This window comes from Epinephelus moara, chromosome 13, assembly GCF_006386435.1.
Source record: "Epinephelus moara isolate mb chromosome 13, YSFRI_EMoa_1.0, whole genome shotgun sequence".
Classification (NCBI taxonomy): Eukaryota; Metazoa; Chordata; class Actinopteri; order Perciformes; family Serranidae; genus Epinephelus; species Epinephelus moara.
Window position 1 is genome coordinate 25,172,641 of NC_065518.1, and position 17,084 is coordinate 25,189,724.

A 17,084-nucleotide genomic window follows, 5' to 3' on the forward strand; every position below is an offset into this window, starting at 1 on the left:
TAGTCAGTATCTGGGAGGACGCACTGCCTGTAAGGCTAAACTCAGGGCAAAAGAGCTGCTTTAGGAAACACTTGCTCAAGTCACTTGCCACACATTTATTGCATTAAATAAAGTAAATTAAATGTGAGTACATATTGAGTTAGTCATTTGTGAGTGGAAACTAGAGACTGTTTTGTTATTGCTGACATGAATTTGTGTTAAGCACACTACTGCGTTCTCTTATCCTGACCTGAGTGGGACAAGTTTGACTCACCCGTGGTCATTCATGGTGGCCCAGCTGGTAGGGCCTCTTCTTTCTTTAGATATCCCTCTCTTCTCTTGATGAGGGTAGTTCAGGTTTGATTTGATGGATAAAATATTGGCTGCAGAAGTTCTAAATTGTTGCAAAGGGCAAAAAAATCAAGTCTAACAGTTTACCCATGCACAGTTGCTTTCCTGGCGTCTCCCAGGTGTTTCACATTAGTGGCTAATTAGAAATCAGACATGTCCTCTGATGTGTGACATCCATTCTGACCCTCCAGTCTACTTCTGCACACCAAATCTACCAACTTACAAGTCTTATCATAAGACTAATCTGCAGGCCAAGCATCCCATAATACACATTTCTTGATACAATAAAGTTTGATACACTTTATCAGCTCTTTTCTAACTAATAACTGTCAAAGTCAAGCCAGACTTTTCTAATCCATTCTGTTTAAACAATAGAAACACTGCAGGGGATGTGTGGTGTCAGCACTCTGAGTACTTAGCTTCCATGTGTGTGTGTGTGTGTGTGTGTGTGTGTAAAACGTCTAACATTGCCAAAAGCAACCATCCACATCCTTAGACAGGCTTGTAACCAATTTTCTGGTCAATGGACAATGAGCATTTAGTAGACCCTCGCCATTCTTCTCTCTACCGACCTGGTGCAGCGTGCCCAGCACAGGAAAAAAAAAAAAATGCAGGCTTTTCCCAAAATGGCTTTGAATGGTTTGAATAAAAGCGCAGAGACTGCTTAGTGAAGCAGTGAAGGTTAAATAAGCATCCTACAAGCACAACAGATGCAACGAGGGCCACAGATGCCTAGATGGAATTCACAGAATCTATCCATCCATTTCTGCGCTATGCACACTATAATGCAGGCGTTGATGCGTTCACCCCATCACATAAACATGTGCATGACACTACACAAATTTACTGGATGTGTCTACACATGGCATGAATGAGTCAATATACAGACATGGAAAGCTTACTGTTGCAGCAGAGTTGTGTAAAATCATTTGCCATTAAACAAGAAGGTTAACAATGACAACACTGACACACAGGTGATGGTACTGTATTGTACACACTGTACTTTATTGTTAAACCCCTCTTTGCTGTGACACTGATAGATAAGGCCTGACTGCTGACTAAGGCAAGGACAGAAAGGTACACTAGAACAGATACACTGCAAGAGAACACTTCGGCTGCATCTCAATAAGCTAAACCCACTTGCTTTGCTTGTCATCGCTCTGATTACCGGCCCCGAGGTACAGTGAGATTCAATTCATCCAGCGTCGGGAGTATTCTTAATGGAAGGAGATAGAGCCATTTGAAAGAATAGGGATGTTTGTGATCATATCGTGAAAACTTCTACACCCCCAAGACAGAGGAGTAAACCTGCATGTCCGCCAGGAGCTCTTCGTTCTCTCTTACTATTGTCAATAAAAGGCTCGGAGGCTACTTGTGTATCCTCAACAGCACCTGAGATATTTTTAGCATCTAGAGCTTCAAGCTGTAGAAGAGACCACATTTTGACTTTTAGCAAAACAATCGTGATTCACACTGCTGTTAAATAAGTGCTTAGCAACCGCAGGGTGAAAAGATCAGCACTTTCTTCTGGAGCAGAAAGTTTCAGGTTTAAAGGTGCCCCGTGGAGTTTTGCTTTAATCACACAAAAGTTTGTTTTAAATTCAGTGTTACTTGTAAAACACGGTGAGGTTCAGCAAATGTGTTCAATGTGTTTCTTTCATCACAAAACATTTGCAAAGCTCAGTTTTTGAATATTTTCAATCCTTCATTGTTTACATGTGTTTGCTGGCAGTTTCCTTCTTCTCTTCCTTTGGTGGCATATTGTAACGTGACTTTGTGCATCAACAGCCCCAACTGTCTATTAGCAGACTTGTATGAGACAAGCACACTTGGGACCAAGTCTTTGTTTTGTAAGTCACACATAAGGTCCTGTTTATAGACGATTTCGACCAAAAATGGTAAACTTTAGCTGCGTTTTGGCTGATCGTTTACACAACAGCGGCGTTTTGGGTACTTGAAAATGCAACGTTTGGAAAAAGGGTTCAGAGTGCAATTTTTTGGAAACAGCACCGTCTCCGTTGTCATGTAAACTTGCAATATGCAGTCCCAAGCTCTGTTTGTGCTCTTAACCCGATTGAATTTATCAATGCTTCTCCAGCAAAGTGTAGATTTACGGCAACTCCACCTCGCTGTCCGTCCAGACAAACATTCGTGTGGTTGCCATTTTGTTTGTTTATACATGTATACTACAGCTTTGTGGTCATTTTTGCAGATCCATGTGCACAGTGATTGTTATCAAAACGTTGTTGTCTGAACGTGGAACTTTTTTCAAAATGAAAATGAGAAACAATTCCGTTCACAGTGGACCGTTATCGTGTAAACATGGCCTAAGTCTCAAGTCATTGCATTCAAGTCAAACTTTTTAATCCATGGGCTTAGGGTAAGGGATCAAGTATTTTCAAGTCAAAATGCTCAAGTCCAAATGATGAGACATTGGTGTTAAAAAGTCAAGTTGCAAATTTTTTTGATTTTGTCAAGTTGAGTCTAAAGTCATTAAATTTGTGACTCTAGTCTGACAATTCTGAAAACAAGCAGCAGAACTGTGTATCATGTCGCCCAGGTGGTGGTGCCCCACGCATAAACATTACTCTATGGCACTACTGGTGGTCTAAAACTCCACGGGGTACCTTGAATTTTGCTTCAGGGTTTCTTAAAGGCGAACCCTACTGATTTTACACATCAAAGTCTGTTTACAGGTGTTGGGTAGTACTACTGCATATGTGAGGAAAATTCTATAAAGGCTTTTGTGGCTCAAGTGGGAGCTGCATGAAGTCAGATAAACTGGAGTCAGCTTCAGTTTGGGCTGAGGACTACAATTTTGAAAATCTTAAAAATCTATTGATGAGAATTTAAAAATAATTTTGTTTACCAGACCTCTGTAGCCTGCTCATCATCTCTGCTTGAGGCTAGCGGCTCGGGGCTACATTAGCAGATACTAGAATAACACACCAGTATCTCTGACCAGACTGTCGACGATTCAGGTTGCATTGTGGGTAATGTACCCGTCAAGCTTTGACAAGGAAGTAGAAATGCCTGGAATAAAAAAGACGATACTTGTGGTTCTGCTGCATCGATTTTGATCCTTTTTTAAAAGCTGCCCATTGTGAATCCGACAGTGTTATAGGAGTGCAATGCTATATCTGTGGAGTACTCTTTTACAGACTGTGCATAATTACTGTGCATTACCACACATACAATATGGAAAACTTTGCAGAGAAGTTAGACCAACCAGAGAGAAAAGGCTACTTGTTACACAGGACTACATGATGACAGTGTTTGTCAGCTGTGCAGAGTATACTATGATGCTGTGGGCTGGCTTTTCAAATGCATATAAGGCAGTGCTACACTTAAAATATCACCATTCTACTGTTTACTGTATCAGAGCTGGTAATAGTCTTTAATAAAAAGTGACAGAAATTCATATTTAAGTTACAATACATGTTGTTGATTGAAGCAACAGCGGTGCCATTTGTCAGATTAAGAAACAAGAGTGTCTGTGTGTAATATAATTTAAAAAGTTTTGATAGTATATCTTATTTTCTTTCCCAAGATGCTGTTTTATTGGCCAGCTCACCACATGTTGACCACAGACAGAATCTCTCAGTAAAAGGTCCCAGGGAAGCCGGATAAAAATCTTTATTTGACGGCATCCCTGCGAGAATTTCTTAACAACGCTGTGCAGTGTTTACCAGTTGATGGATACTTGTGCGGGTCACTTTTGTGTGAGAATAACAACTTAATTAAAACCCACAAGCCCTGTTTGTTCACCTCCCCTCACAGACGGCGAACACTGTTTACCATTCTGCGAGCCGACCCTTTGATTCAAGTTTTCCGACACCCTTCTAACACAATCACTCCTCGTTTGAACATAGTCTCTGACTACTCTTGGGTAAAGCCATACATATGCATGAGCTTCTGTTTTACACACACTTGATGCTTGGCAGCCCTTTCCTTGCACTCTAACAAGCAGCTTTTCTTCAAGTGTTTAGTCCTCGTTAAAACATTCATTTGCAACATAACGCTGCATTAAATCCTGCTAAGACACATTAGTTAAACAATCAAATTTTTCAGTATAGCCTTTTCTTTGATGAAGACCCTCAGTTGTAGCGTATAGGTGTAATGGGGTTAAAGGGAAACCAACTGAAACACAGCTTACCCATCCATTAAAATGGTAACACAGTGTTTCCCTTAATTTCTGCTGACAAATATTTACGACACAAATTTATCATACACATCACAGCAGGTGTTCGAAATTGATCCTAGACATGTGGAAAGGAATACTTTTTGAATACGACTGCAAGAATTGATGCTTATTTATGAACTTTCACATTAAGGGACCGTCCAAAAATTATTAGGGAGTGAGGAGAGGTCAAAAAAAGTGATGGCTTTAGTTTACAAAGTGGGTTATAAATGTGTGCTTCCCCATATGCAAAAGACAACAATGTTCTTGTCACTTATTTTTAAGATTTAGGACTCCAGTCCCCTCGCGACTTAAAACAGGTAAGGGGTTACAGATAATAAATGAATAAATAAAAACACAAATACTTGTGGATTTTTATTGATATTGGTGATTAAATGTTATCTCTACCAACTGCCATTGTCCGCCATTGATTTAATCTGCAGTGTCAAATTATATTGGCCTACAATATAATTCAAGTTTAGCCTTTTATTTAGCATCTTTTAGGCTGTGGCTGGGACTTCTTATGTATGCATTAGTGGCTATTGTGACTATTATTATTCTATTAATATATAACTATTTTTTTCAACCCTTTCAAGGTTTAAGTTAGGGATGTTAATAATTAACTGTTTAACCCTTTACCGAAAAATGAATTTCGACCCCTTAACACTTTCGGTTAAACAGTTAAAAATATAAGACTAGTGCTACCGGGGATGATAACAAGACATCAAAGTCTGCCGCTGCCCAGGCCAGAGTAGTTCAATGACGACCACAGCACCCTTTAACAAGCCAATGACCAAGTGGCAGACATGGACACCTATACAGTATAAGAGACCTTTATTGGGTACTAATCTTTTCTGTGGTAGAAAAGAAGAAGAAAGTCCTTACACTTTCAGCAAACTTTCTGTTACACAGAACGGTCAGTTCAACGTCTGCCAGGTTAGCATTATCTAACACAGCTAACATCCGAAACCAAGCTGTTAAACAGTCCCAACAAACTCACACTGACACCAAAACGGCCTTGACTCTGTCGTTAAATCTGTCAGGTAACATTAGCCATGTGATGCTAACAGTTAGCTCTGTCACTGTGTGTGCGGGGCCGGTGGACTTTCAGTATCCCCTATGTGGAGCTCGCACTCCTGCAGTAGTGTCATGATAAACAGAAAGAGTGACATACGATTTTATCCACTTCCAATAGTTGAAAACGGTTAATGATCAGTTAAAGAGGGTCGGCTATCAGTAACAAAAGCAATTCCAAGTTAGCATCTCTATACTTTGCTTCTTTTAGTTAGTAAGGTTGATGCAATTGCAGTTTTTTTTTCCAAGCCAATAGCAGGGGTACAAAGAAAGTACTAAAAATGCTGGGGGGGGGGGGGTCGTCTTGCTTTTTCAAAAAGTAAAATACAAGATTCAAACCTCCTTCCTCACTCCAATGATTTTTGTGCAGTCCCAAAGAGATTTTGGTTCATCAGTGGTGCTTAACTCTAATCCTTTAATATGATCATTATGTGGAACCCAAAGATGTCTTTGATAATTACTGCATCCCTGGTGACACTGAGATATGTAACACTTTCTGCAGATTATCTGTAATAGCCATAATAAAATAACAGAAGTAGGAAAAAGGAATGCCCGTTGCCAGAGATAGTGAATCATCGTCGTCTTAAATATAATGGCACCATAATGCTGACACATTAGCTGAAAAACAACCTTCATCCCCCAAGATATTACTTTAATATACCCCCTCTTCACCCAGAGCAGGAAAGCAGCTACAAAACACTGTAGGCACTGTGACCATGATACACTTTCACTACAAAACTGAGCAGAGTAAGAAAAAAAAAAATCTCCATCATCTCACTGTGTTTGAGATTAGAGAGAGCAGTCCTGGCGAGTTCATGTGCAGTTTACAGAGAGTCTTTTTGTCTCTCAGTGAGGTAAGAGGTGCTGTATGATTGGGTCCATCGATAGGCAGCCTTGGGGGAGTCATTTATCCTTCTCTCAGCCAGGCGATGCACAGCAACATTTACATATCTCCTAGAGAGGCCTGCTACGTGAACGCATCCATCTCCCCTCCTCAACTGAGGCCTTTTATCTGTAAGGCTTTGAAGGTCCGTTTGACGCCCTTTATGTCCTCACACAGTGTGAGCCCGTGTGTCACAGTCCAGGGTGGACACGGGAACATGGTTGTCTTCAGCCTATACAGCGAGAGTATTAGTTTATAGGCTCTGGGGGGTTAAAGGTCGCCGCTCTGAGGTTCAGGTCTGGCTTCCTGGTTGCGGCTGCGGCCCAGTCTGGGGAAGCGGGATGAAGTTTTGGACCGGGGCGTCTTGGCTCCGCTGTCATTGGCCTGGGGAGTGTCTCTGGATGTGGGGAGACAGCAGGAAAGAGAGAGAGAAGAGAAGAGCCATGGACTTTCAATGAACATCTGGCGAAGTTTATTACCAATTTTATTATTCAAACAAACCACTGATGCTGCATCTGGACAGTTAAATGCACCATTTTCCTTCTGCCAGAGCACTTTTTCTTAGAAAACCCAACATTAGTCAAAACAGCAAATAGAGAAGCTTTCATGAAATGAGCTGAGTCTCAATTATTCACCATCAATTTGCAAACAGAGTGGTAAAATGAAAATGTATCCAATTAACCGTTAACCTCCCTTTATTTCTATTACTATGCATGCCAAGTTTTTTTTTTTCTCTAAAAGCATATGCAGTTTACACGGATAATGGAGGCAGATTTACCACTCAAAATTCTGATTTTATTAGTTGTAGTTAGCTGGCTCATCAAGCTAATGTTAGCTCTATGAATTAATTGAGAATGCCATCTTTGGTGAACTAGCATAACAATGTTTGGCTGCTTAGCTGACATTTTTCACTTTTAACATTACAGAAAACCCTAGGATGAGGACTTATTGAACACTGGTGTTGCTGGAATGTTAACTTCCATATTTCCAACATAGAGCAGTAGGCTACAGAGCTGCTAACATGGACCATACCAGGACTGGCTTCAACACAGAGGGGAAATACTACACAGTGAAGGTGCTACTTGTGAAAGGGGCTTCTTTTATCCTGTAACCCCACAAAGGTTAGTAGTTGAACAACAGGCCTCCATACAAAGAGCGCCTGGAAGAAGATCAGCTCTGCACTCAGGGTGTCAGGTAAATAGGCTATGTTATGATACTTGTTATGGTTGTTTAGCAGCCTCAGATGCAATTTGCCGCCATACTCTAGCACAGAAAGGGCACAAGAGTAGCCCCCCGTGCCTGACCTCATGTTTTCCAGACAGTTAAAGATGCAGAAAGTGTACAGCCTCTTAAAAAACAGTATGGTGCACACATCACAATTTTCTGCTTTTAATGCTTTTGATGTTCCAGGTTAGCTTTGGGTGCGTTTATGACTTTGTTTACCTTTTATTTTTTTCAACATCTAAAATTAGCGCTATGTCTGCCCTGGCCACTGGAAGCCATTATTTGCGACACAAGGAAACAAATTACAGTAATTTCTGATGGTGATGTTTACGCCTCTCATTGCACAGGAGCAACTAATCCTGGCCTCTTGGTGACATCACTGCCCTAGCTAGTTACCCTGACAACCGTCTACATGACATGTGAACCCCTGATCCCACAGTCCTATCTGATAACGATGAGGATGAACGAGAGGCACTTGTCAAAAGGAAGGAAATGAAAAGCGGGGAGATTGAATGCCTGGAGTTAAATGCTTTCTTGTTGCATTCTTCTGAGGCCTCTCATCGCCAAGACAGTGACCTCTGACCTACTGCCTGTGATGAAGCCATGATTCTGTAATAGGAGCACCGAGTTCAAGTGCCTCTTTGACAAAGGGGTTTTCAATAAATATTAAAAACAGTGCAGAGGGCATTTCCCTGTTGAGGTCCAACTGGCCTCTTTAATGAAGCACCCCAGCTGCTCTGGCTGTGATTAAGGTTATCTGGGACATCTGGGTGGTCCTGGAGTTTGATTCCCACTTGGACAACACGTGCTAAAAATAAGTGCACTCATGGTGACGTGCTTTGGCTGAAAGTGTCACTGCGGGCCATATGCTTGTATGTGATGCAGCAGGGGCTAAAAAAGCAGCACAGTGAGAGGGCAGAAAGGCTCTGTCATGTTAAAATAGGCTGGAAACACTGAAGAGACAGTCACAGCACTGACCTGTAAACACAGATTCAAGCTTAAAGAGACAGTTCACCCCAAAATCAGAAAATACACATTTTCCCTTTTACCTGTAGCGCTACTTATCAATCTAGATTGTTTAGGTGTAAGTTGCAGAGTGTTGGAGATATAATGGAACTAGATGAATCTCGCTCTTCAGGGACCGATGTGACCAGTTATTATGTGAACAGCCTGGGCTTTGTTAATATGGTGAACATTATTCCGTTCTCTGTGGCACAAAATGTACATTCATCAGTGGCTCAAGCACCACTTATTCCCATATCTCTGCCGCACCAGGCGAGCTCAATCAAGTGCAGTCACATAATTTGAACTTGACCAAGGTTGGCCAAACAGTGATGCGATGGGGGAGTTATATCAGCAAAAATCACACTAAATTGGGGCCAGCGTGCAGAGTGGAAACCACAAGCCATCTCATTTATTCATATCAAACTGGGTAAAGTAGCTAAATGTGCTAAATTAATTAGGCTTATAAGTTTTTTCTCTGGCTCTCAGCATGTGCTTGTCCTCCATTTGGACGTGATATTGACTTGTGCAGGATAATAACTTTTCCAGGCACTGTTGGAATATTAATAATTTGACTGCAGTGGCATAATTAGAGTAAACAGGTACACAAACACAAGCATGCATCAAATTGATTGTCTAACAGCAAAAGGCGGTGTGCCGTGAATAATAGTCTGAATAATAAACCATTCCCTCTACATTTCCTCTGTTTTACACACACATACACACACACAGTACACCTCTAAGGCAAAACCAACATGCATGTGTACAGGGAGAGACAGATAAATTGTCTCAGGCCATCACAATAAAAGGTAACACCCTCATTCTGAAGTCAAACTGCCGCAAACTGCTCTTGACCGTGAGACAAAGGTCTGTAACACTCTTCTCGGAGGCAGCAGGTCAATAAGGCAAGAGCCAAGACTGAGAGAGAGTACTTTGTGTTGAGGTAGAGCTGCATGCTAAGTGGTGGTGGATCTAGGGAGAGAGGTGTGACCAAGTTGCTGTTGTAGACAGGTGAGGAAAATTGCAGCATGTGAGTCCAAAGAAGTGAGAAGTGAGGCGTGAAGAGATCTGTACACATGAGTATGTGAATACAGACTTCCTACTCAAGTATAGATTATGTATCATTGTCCTAAAAGGTGGGTTAATGATCTAAAATGAGCTTAATGCTAATGGCTACATGCTAACATGCTGATGTTTAGCAGGTGTGATGTTTGCCATCTTAGGGTGTTTTCACATTTGGTCCTTTATAAATGAACCAAACTCAGTCCGGGGGACTCGGTTCGACTGGGTGGGAATGCCGAAAAATTTCACACCTTCATTTGGTTCGGTTCACTTTCACACTGCACTTTTCAAAGCGGACCAACATGCCTGGACAACGTCACGCAGTTACAACAGCTGCTCATTTGGGGGCGGTATTGCCTGAAACGACCACTGACCAGGAAGAAAAAAAGCATGAGGAAGAAGAAAACCCAGCTCATCGATTGGCCAGGACTGCAAACGGAAATCCATCTCCTTTAGCCAGCTTCATCACCACAAAAACACCAAGCAACAAAATGCAATACGATCTATGTCACTTCCTCTCTTTGGTTCGCTGGATAGTCCGCTTGCATTTCCCATTGTAAGCAAACTGCACCAGGGTTCACTTGCAAGTGAACCGAGACCCCCAGTTTTTAAGTGGACCAGGGTTTGCTCGTTTGGTCCACACCAGAGTTTGAATGAGCGTTCACACCACTCCAAACGAACAAAACTATCTGTGGAAGTGGACCAGGGTTCGTTTAAAGCGGACCAAATAGCGCCAGTGTGAATGTGCCCTTAAAGTGCACCAAAATGTGGACCAACAGAAAAGAGACTCAGTTCTTTTTGTGTTCACACTGTCAGTTCATTTGAAAAAGGACTCGGTTCTCTTTCTGGTCAACTTCAGCTCTAATGGGGCCTCTGTCCTCTTTCTGTTACAGCCTATATATAATATATAATATATATTGATGTAGTTTATTTGGTTTTTGACGTGTCACTGCAGTGTGGTTATGAAGCCTCTCACTTTCAGATGAATTTAAAATTGGAGGAAAACCTTAGTGTTTCTGTGCTGCAGACTGCTGCCATTTGATGTATTCTACATTCCACATCTGGAGACGTGCAGTATCTTCCGTGGACCAAACTACTCCTCATCCTGTGTCCTTGCAACCGTTTGACGGTCGACGTGGTTTCGTCTGTTTTTTCAAGTGTCCCAGTGCAACGGCATGTGATCCAGAGGGCTCAATACAATGCCAAAGAGCAAAGCAAACCTGGAGTGCTTTGTGTTCACAAGGCACAGGTTAAGTGAACTGAACCATGGATTTGAAACGAACCCAACTCAGAGCCTGTCCCGAAGTGGTCTTAGTTCAGTAGTAGCTTTAGAGGGGTGTGAGTTCTCTTGGCGCGTTCACATAGGCACAAAAATGCTGAGTCACCACTCTGAGTCCGTTTAGAGGGCTGAAAAGGACCAAGTGTGAAAACACCCTTACTTTAGGGTGTTAGCATGCTAACGTTTGCTAATCAGCTCTAACCAGCAAATACGGCTGAGGCTGATGGGGACGTCATTTGTTTTGCAGGTATTTGGTTATAAACTGAAGTAATGGACACAAACTGATAAACTGAAGCAAAAGGGGGCTGAAAAACTATATTAAAACATTTGTTTATAAACTCTTATACAACTCATGCAGTATAATCCAAGTCTCATTTATACAGTTGTTTGATCAGTACTTCCCAAATACATGCAATTTCACTAAAACATCTCTATTTAACCACTCCTGCATAAACAGGGTCACAAATGGATGAGTAGCTAACCTGGGCACGTGTTTGCGTTTGAACTCTGCCCAGTGAAATGCACGAGTAGAGTTCAAAAGCATGCACTTGCCCATTTGCGCTACTTGTATGTGTAAGTGTTTTAAATAGCATGGTTTTAGTGAAAATGCATGTGTATGGGTATAGCTGCGCACACTACTGAATAAATGAGACTTGGATCATACTGCACGACTTGTACTCTACTTCTGGGCAACATTCAAAAAACGTTTTGTGACAGGGAGGGGGTTATAATTTAAGAGGAGAATTTAATTTTAAAAAGCAATTTTGTGGGTAAAGTATTCCTTTAAATGTCCTGCATACTGTACACTCCTTACACTACAGTGGGTATCATTATTGTTCCTGGGAGCAGTTATTTGATCTTGTGAAAAACAAAATGTCATCTACTCTTAGCTTCATATCTCCTCTGAGAAAGATCAGTAACATTTAACAGCAACGTCTGGTGTTACTGTCTTTGTCAAACTACTGCTAAGGTAAATCAAAGCAGTGGGAACCCTTCCAAGTACGTTTTCTGTCAGCTCACATCCATCGGAGTATCCAATTACGATAAAATACAACCAGGTGATTGGCATGTTACATAGTTTTTAAAAATGACTCAACTTCAAGCTGGTATTAAAAGGAGAGTAGTCACTTTTTTGGCTTTGCAACAGGAATATTATCACCGAACATATCATGATAAGGCGTTTGGGACGGTGCAGCAACGTTAAGGAGTTATAAGATCCATCTGGCCTTTGAGCACCAAGTGCCTCAACCGGAGATCTGAAGTGTTGAACTCCAATCTGTCTTTTCTCTCTTTGTCTTTTCTTTCTTTCCCCTGTCTCCTCCTCAGACCAACGTTCTGTCCTTCCATCCTCTGCTGCCTCTTTCCCTTCATCTTTCTCACTAAACTGCCTCCTGTCATTTTCTCTCTCCGCTGGCTTCAAATTCTCTCAATGCACCAGAACATCTGTCATTTTGTGTTTGGGTCTTTTCCCCGTTATAAAGGCTCTGCCATTGTGATACAAAGCAACAAAATCTGGTGGCATCGTGGAGGCCCAGAGGATAATTACACAGATAATGGAGAATAAATTACCATTAAAATAGAAAGAATATTGCTAGTTAATGGGTATGGATTCCTTTACATATGTTCATACTAAAAGTGAACAACCTGAGGAAGTAGATCTTATGTATAGTCCATTAATGTCCATTTAGAGGCTATAAGAAATAAGCATTATGCTGAATTTACCATGTTTTTCCCCAGCCTATATTAATGACATGCCTTTTTGAAATCTGCACTGGCTATATGAGACTTGGCCACTATTTGAGAGCATTCAATTAATTTAGATCCGACACGGTTGTTACATAACAAAGCAATGTATGGTTTCTATTTAAGGTTTCCTTGCTTACCTCTGCTTCCTCTTTACATCTCTTCCCGCCCCCTCATCAAGTTAATGACCAGACTAATCAGGCTTTCATCCCTCGCTGAAGATATTAGACCAACGCAGGTTTGATCATGCCAACTGAGCAGGCAGGTAGACAGTAACATCATGTTAAACCATTAGACATCATGACAACACCGGCCTCAGAGCAGCATTGGTGAGTACTGCATGCGCTTACGCACACGAGCCAGGAATATTATGGTATGCTGATCGATGTTGATCCAATGTCGGCTGCTATTCCATTGCTTAAGTGAGAATTCCAGTGTCAGCACAGATCACAGCAGGCTGAGACAGACCTGCATATGCAAGTGAAAGTCCTCAACCATCAAGTCGAAGTTACTTGAAATGACGCTCAAGACATTGTTGTGCAAACATGTTAACAGTTTTGTTTCTCTGCTGGATCATCTCAACTTCAATGCTAACCTTTTCTGAGGTGACTTTTTGGTCACACAGCCAAAGAGTGTGTACCCACACTACCAATTAGAGCAAAGTTTTGCTAGTGTCTCCGGTTGATTTGTTCAAACACTAATGGTTAACCTGCTGTGTTCCTGGGATAATACATGGCTTTAACTACAAATCACCTATTTCAAGTGAAACAGGCCCTGCTCTCCCAATGGCCGCTGACTGACATGCAAAAATATATATATAAAAAGTTGTGATTGGTCAGAAATTTCCAAGAGTAAAACTCCGCTGTCCGAGTGCAAGATATAACATGCTGAAGAACTAAGATTAGATTTGTTCCAATGCATTGTTCTGCTGGGAAACCTTTGGTTCTGGCATTCATGTGGATACCACCTGACATGTTCCACCCTCTCAAACCCCCCCCTCATGGCAACAGTACTTCCCAATGGCAGTGGCCCCCCAGCAGAAAAAAAGCAGCATGCCACACTGCTCAAGGAGTCATGTGATGTGCCGGTACCCCAGATGTACCCCTAATCCAAGGTGGGGCCTCCTTGGATCGGACTTGGCTCTGACCTGTCGAGGCATGGACACAGGATGTCTGGGAGTGTCCTGTGGTGTCTGGCACCAGGGCGTTGGTGGCAGATCCATTTAGTCCAGTGGGTTGTGAGGTGGGTTAATGGCACGTGCCACAGATGCTCATTCAGATTGGGTTCTGGGGGATTTGGAGGCCAGGTCGACACTTTGAGGTCTTTGTCACATTCCTTGGGCCACTCCTGAGCGATGTTTGCCGCCAACGCACTGGTGCCAGACACCGCAGGACACTCCCAGAGATCCTGTGTCCATGCCTCGACAGGTCAGAGCCAAGTCCGATCCAAGGAGGCCCCACCTTTGATACTTGCATATCACAAGAATCCTTGAGCAGATTGGGACCTGGGAAATTTAGAAGCCAGGTCGACACCTTGAGCTTTTTGTCACACTCCACGGGCCATTTCTAAACAGTTTTTGCAGTGTGGCATGCTGCTTTTTTCTGCTGCCACTGGGGAGTACTGTTGCCATGAGGGGGGGTACTTGGTCTGCAACAGTGTTTGAGTGGGTGGAACATGTCAAGTGGTATCCACATGAATGCCAGAACCAAAGGTATCCTAGCAGAACAATGCATTGGAACAAAATAATCAAAGTTTTTCACTTCACCTGTCTGTGGTTTTAATGTTTTGGCTGAAAGGTGTATGTGACTACACTGTGATTTAATCATCACATACAGTATATAACTCTGCCACCCCTTAAAGTCGCCATGCCAGTGCCACCCTCTTAATGAACAAGCACCACACAATGACAGTCCCAGAAGGGCCCTACAACAGCTCTTAAAACAGGCCCTCGGATGCTTTATGGCCACCCTGCCTGGGGTTAACAAGTAGTTGATACATAAGCAGGCATCCACAATCACAAACTTGCAGTAACTGGGTAAGAGTAGATGCATGTATGAATGAAGACTTATTAAACTCCGAGTAACGATATTTCAGTGCAGGAAGAACAGAGGAAAGTAATGAGGCCTGACACTGTAATACTTCATGCCATTCAAAGACGTGCAGTAGAAAGGTTTCTATTTCAGCTCCGAGTTATGAGAAAGAGAGATAGGATTATTAAGGCTCCGAGGGCAGACTAAATAATGAGCAGTCTGAGCTTTGGAGGTTTACACAGGCTGTGTTGTACTCCGAATCTGCTGGACTATGTTCCTTTCAATTCTAGTTGATCTCTTTATATGTACAACGTGGAAAATAGAGTTTTTCAAATGGCAGTGCAGATGCTATTTTTCTTGGTTTAGTGCGTGGTTAGAAAAAGAAAAGGATTTAAAATTCAACTTCTTATTTAATTCATTAAGTAATTCCCAGGAAAGCTCCACCTGGCTTCAACCTGAGCAGAGGTCTAATCAGCCAGAGTAAATGAAAACATCTGTGTGGGTGTGCAGCACCTTTTAAGTTCTGCTTCCACTTTTAGTTTGCATTCTTGTACAATGGAAACCGCTTGCAGTGCTCACGTCTATCGGGTCAAATTGATCACTTTAAGTGGACGATTAATTGATTTTTTTTCCTTTTTCTTTATTTCTCATGCAGATTACCATCTAATTGTCAGCTGTGTGCTACATGAATATTAAGTCATAAAACAGGCAGCTACGCTATTCAAAATACAGTGCAGCTGTTTTATTACAGGGGCATTACATTACTGGACATTATCAATCTACATGACAAGGACGGCTGCTACTACGGGTGCTTTCCCTGTGGGCGCTCATTTTCTGCCTCCTTCACTAGTGACCATGACTGGCAGCCATAAGCTTCAAGGAGACTACATTTTTTCACTGAGAGAAAATGACTTTCGTTTTCCCATCATGATTTCAATGTACATGCAGCACCAGCCTCAGGTAGCCAGCTGGAAGCAGATGTGTTAGCATTAAGCACAGTATCATGGGAGTAAAGTAAAAAAAAAAAAAAAAAAAGTATTTACTGTAGTTTTAAATTGCTGTTCCATACGTTGTTATTAGGGATGCACGATATTGGATTTTTTGCTGATATCTGATATGCCGATATGAAACAACTCATTTGGCCGATAGCTGATACCGATTTCAACATATCCACCATTAGCCCACCATTAGATGGAGACATGAAATAGGATGCTTTTCAATGTATGTAATATACATTCACTGGGCAAAATAAGAAAAAGCATGTTGGCCGATTCTGATCTGTTCATTTTAAAGCCGATATTAGCCTATACAGATGACACACCGTTATTATCAGCATGTTGGCTAGTTCCGATATATCATTTTAAAGCCAATGTTGGCCAATGACGTGCCAATATTATAGGATTTCCCTAGTTGTTATGCATGAAAAGACCTGAAACGTACACCATAAGCAGACTACTTGATTTCGGTTGGCAAACTATTTGCATAGGGATGATTCTGTCCAAAGCTTTTCCATCACTATAAGCCATTCTCACTGTATATTCCTGTAACCTCTGAAATTCAGCAGTTTCTAAAGTTCTGTGATACTCCACAACTTCCCATAAGAGTTGATCTCAATCCCAGACTATCCTTGTGTGGAACACACTTCTTAAATGCAAGGATCTAGGGGTTTCTTTCTGCTAGTTGCAGTTGTTGTCTATGTAAGTTCTCCCCTTTGTGTTTAATTTGGTCTGATCAGCCAGTATATATGTTGCCCCATTGTTCCAGTCTGTTAGTTCGGTTTGTTGAGTTTATGTCTAGTATTGTTAGCCTTATTTTTCAGTAAAATAATGTATTGTTGACCTCTTTCAATCGCCCTGTAATTCCAATTCTGTTATCTTTAGTCATTAGCTTTATAAATTTGATCTTTGGGAAATAAAACCACCTTTTTTTTTTAAACTTTAAACCTGTATTAATACATTATAATGTATTAAAGTGGAAATGAAACATGCATGTTTTGGCACTGGTAGTGCGAAAAACTATTTTAAAAAACACCTTACCTGAAGTGGAGCTACCCAGCAGTATATTCAGTAGTTACAATTAGCATCACCTTTACCAGCTGCGACATTAAAGTGATGCTCAATCATTTCTGCATCCACAGTTTTAACCCAGTAATCTTACTATATAATGACAAAAACTCTGTCTGTCTGTGGGTGTGTCTGTGTCTCTGTTCCACGTTTTTCTCCTCACTGACTTGGTCAATCCATGTGAAATTTGGCACAGTGGTAGAGGGTCATGGGA

The 17,084-nt window shown here is 41.6% G+C and overlaps 1 protein-coding gene across 1 annotated transcript in view; it reads right to left on the bottom strand.

The window, feature by feature from the left end:
• Positions 1-3,699: 3,699 nt before the first annotated feature.
• snx29 (sorting nexin 29) overlaps positions 3,700-17,084 on the bottom strand; it is a 199,311-nt gene continuing 185,926 nt past the window's right edge. The window contains exon 21 of the mRNA XM_050060227.1: positions 3,700-6,864. Within this exon, the coding sequence (XP_049916184.1) occupies positions 6,738-6,864 (127 nt within the window). The 3' untranslated portion in view covers positions 3,700-6,737. The remainder of the gene's footprint in view (positions 6,865-17,084) is intronic.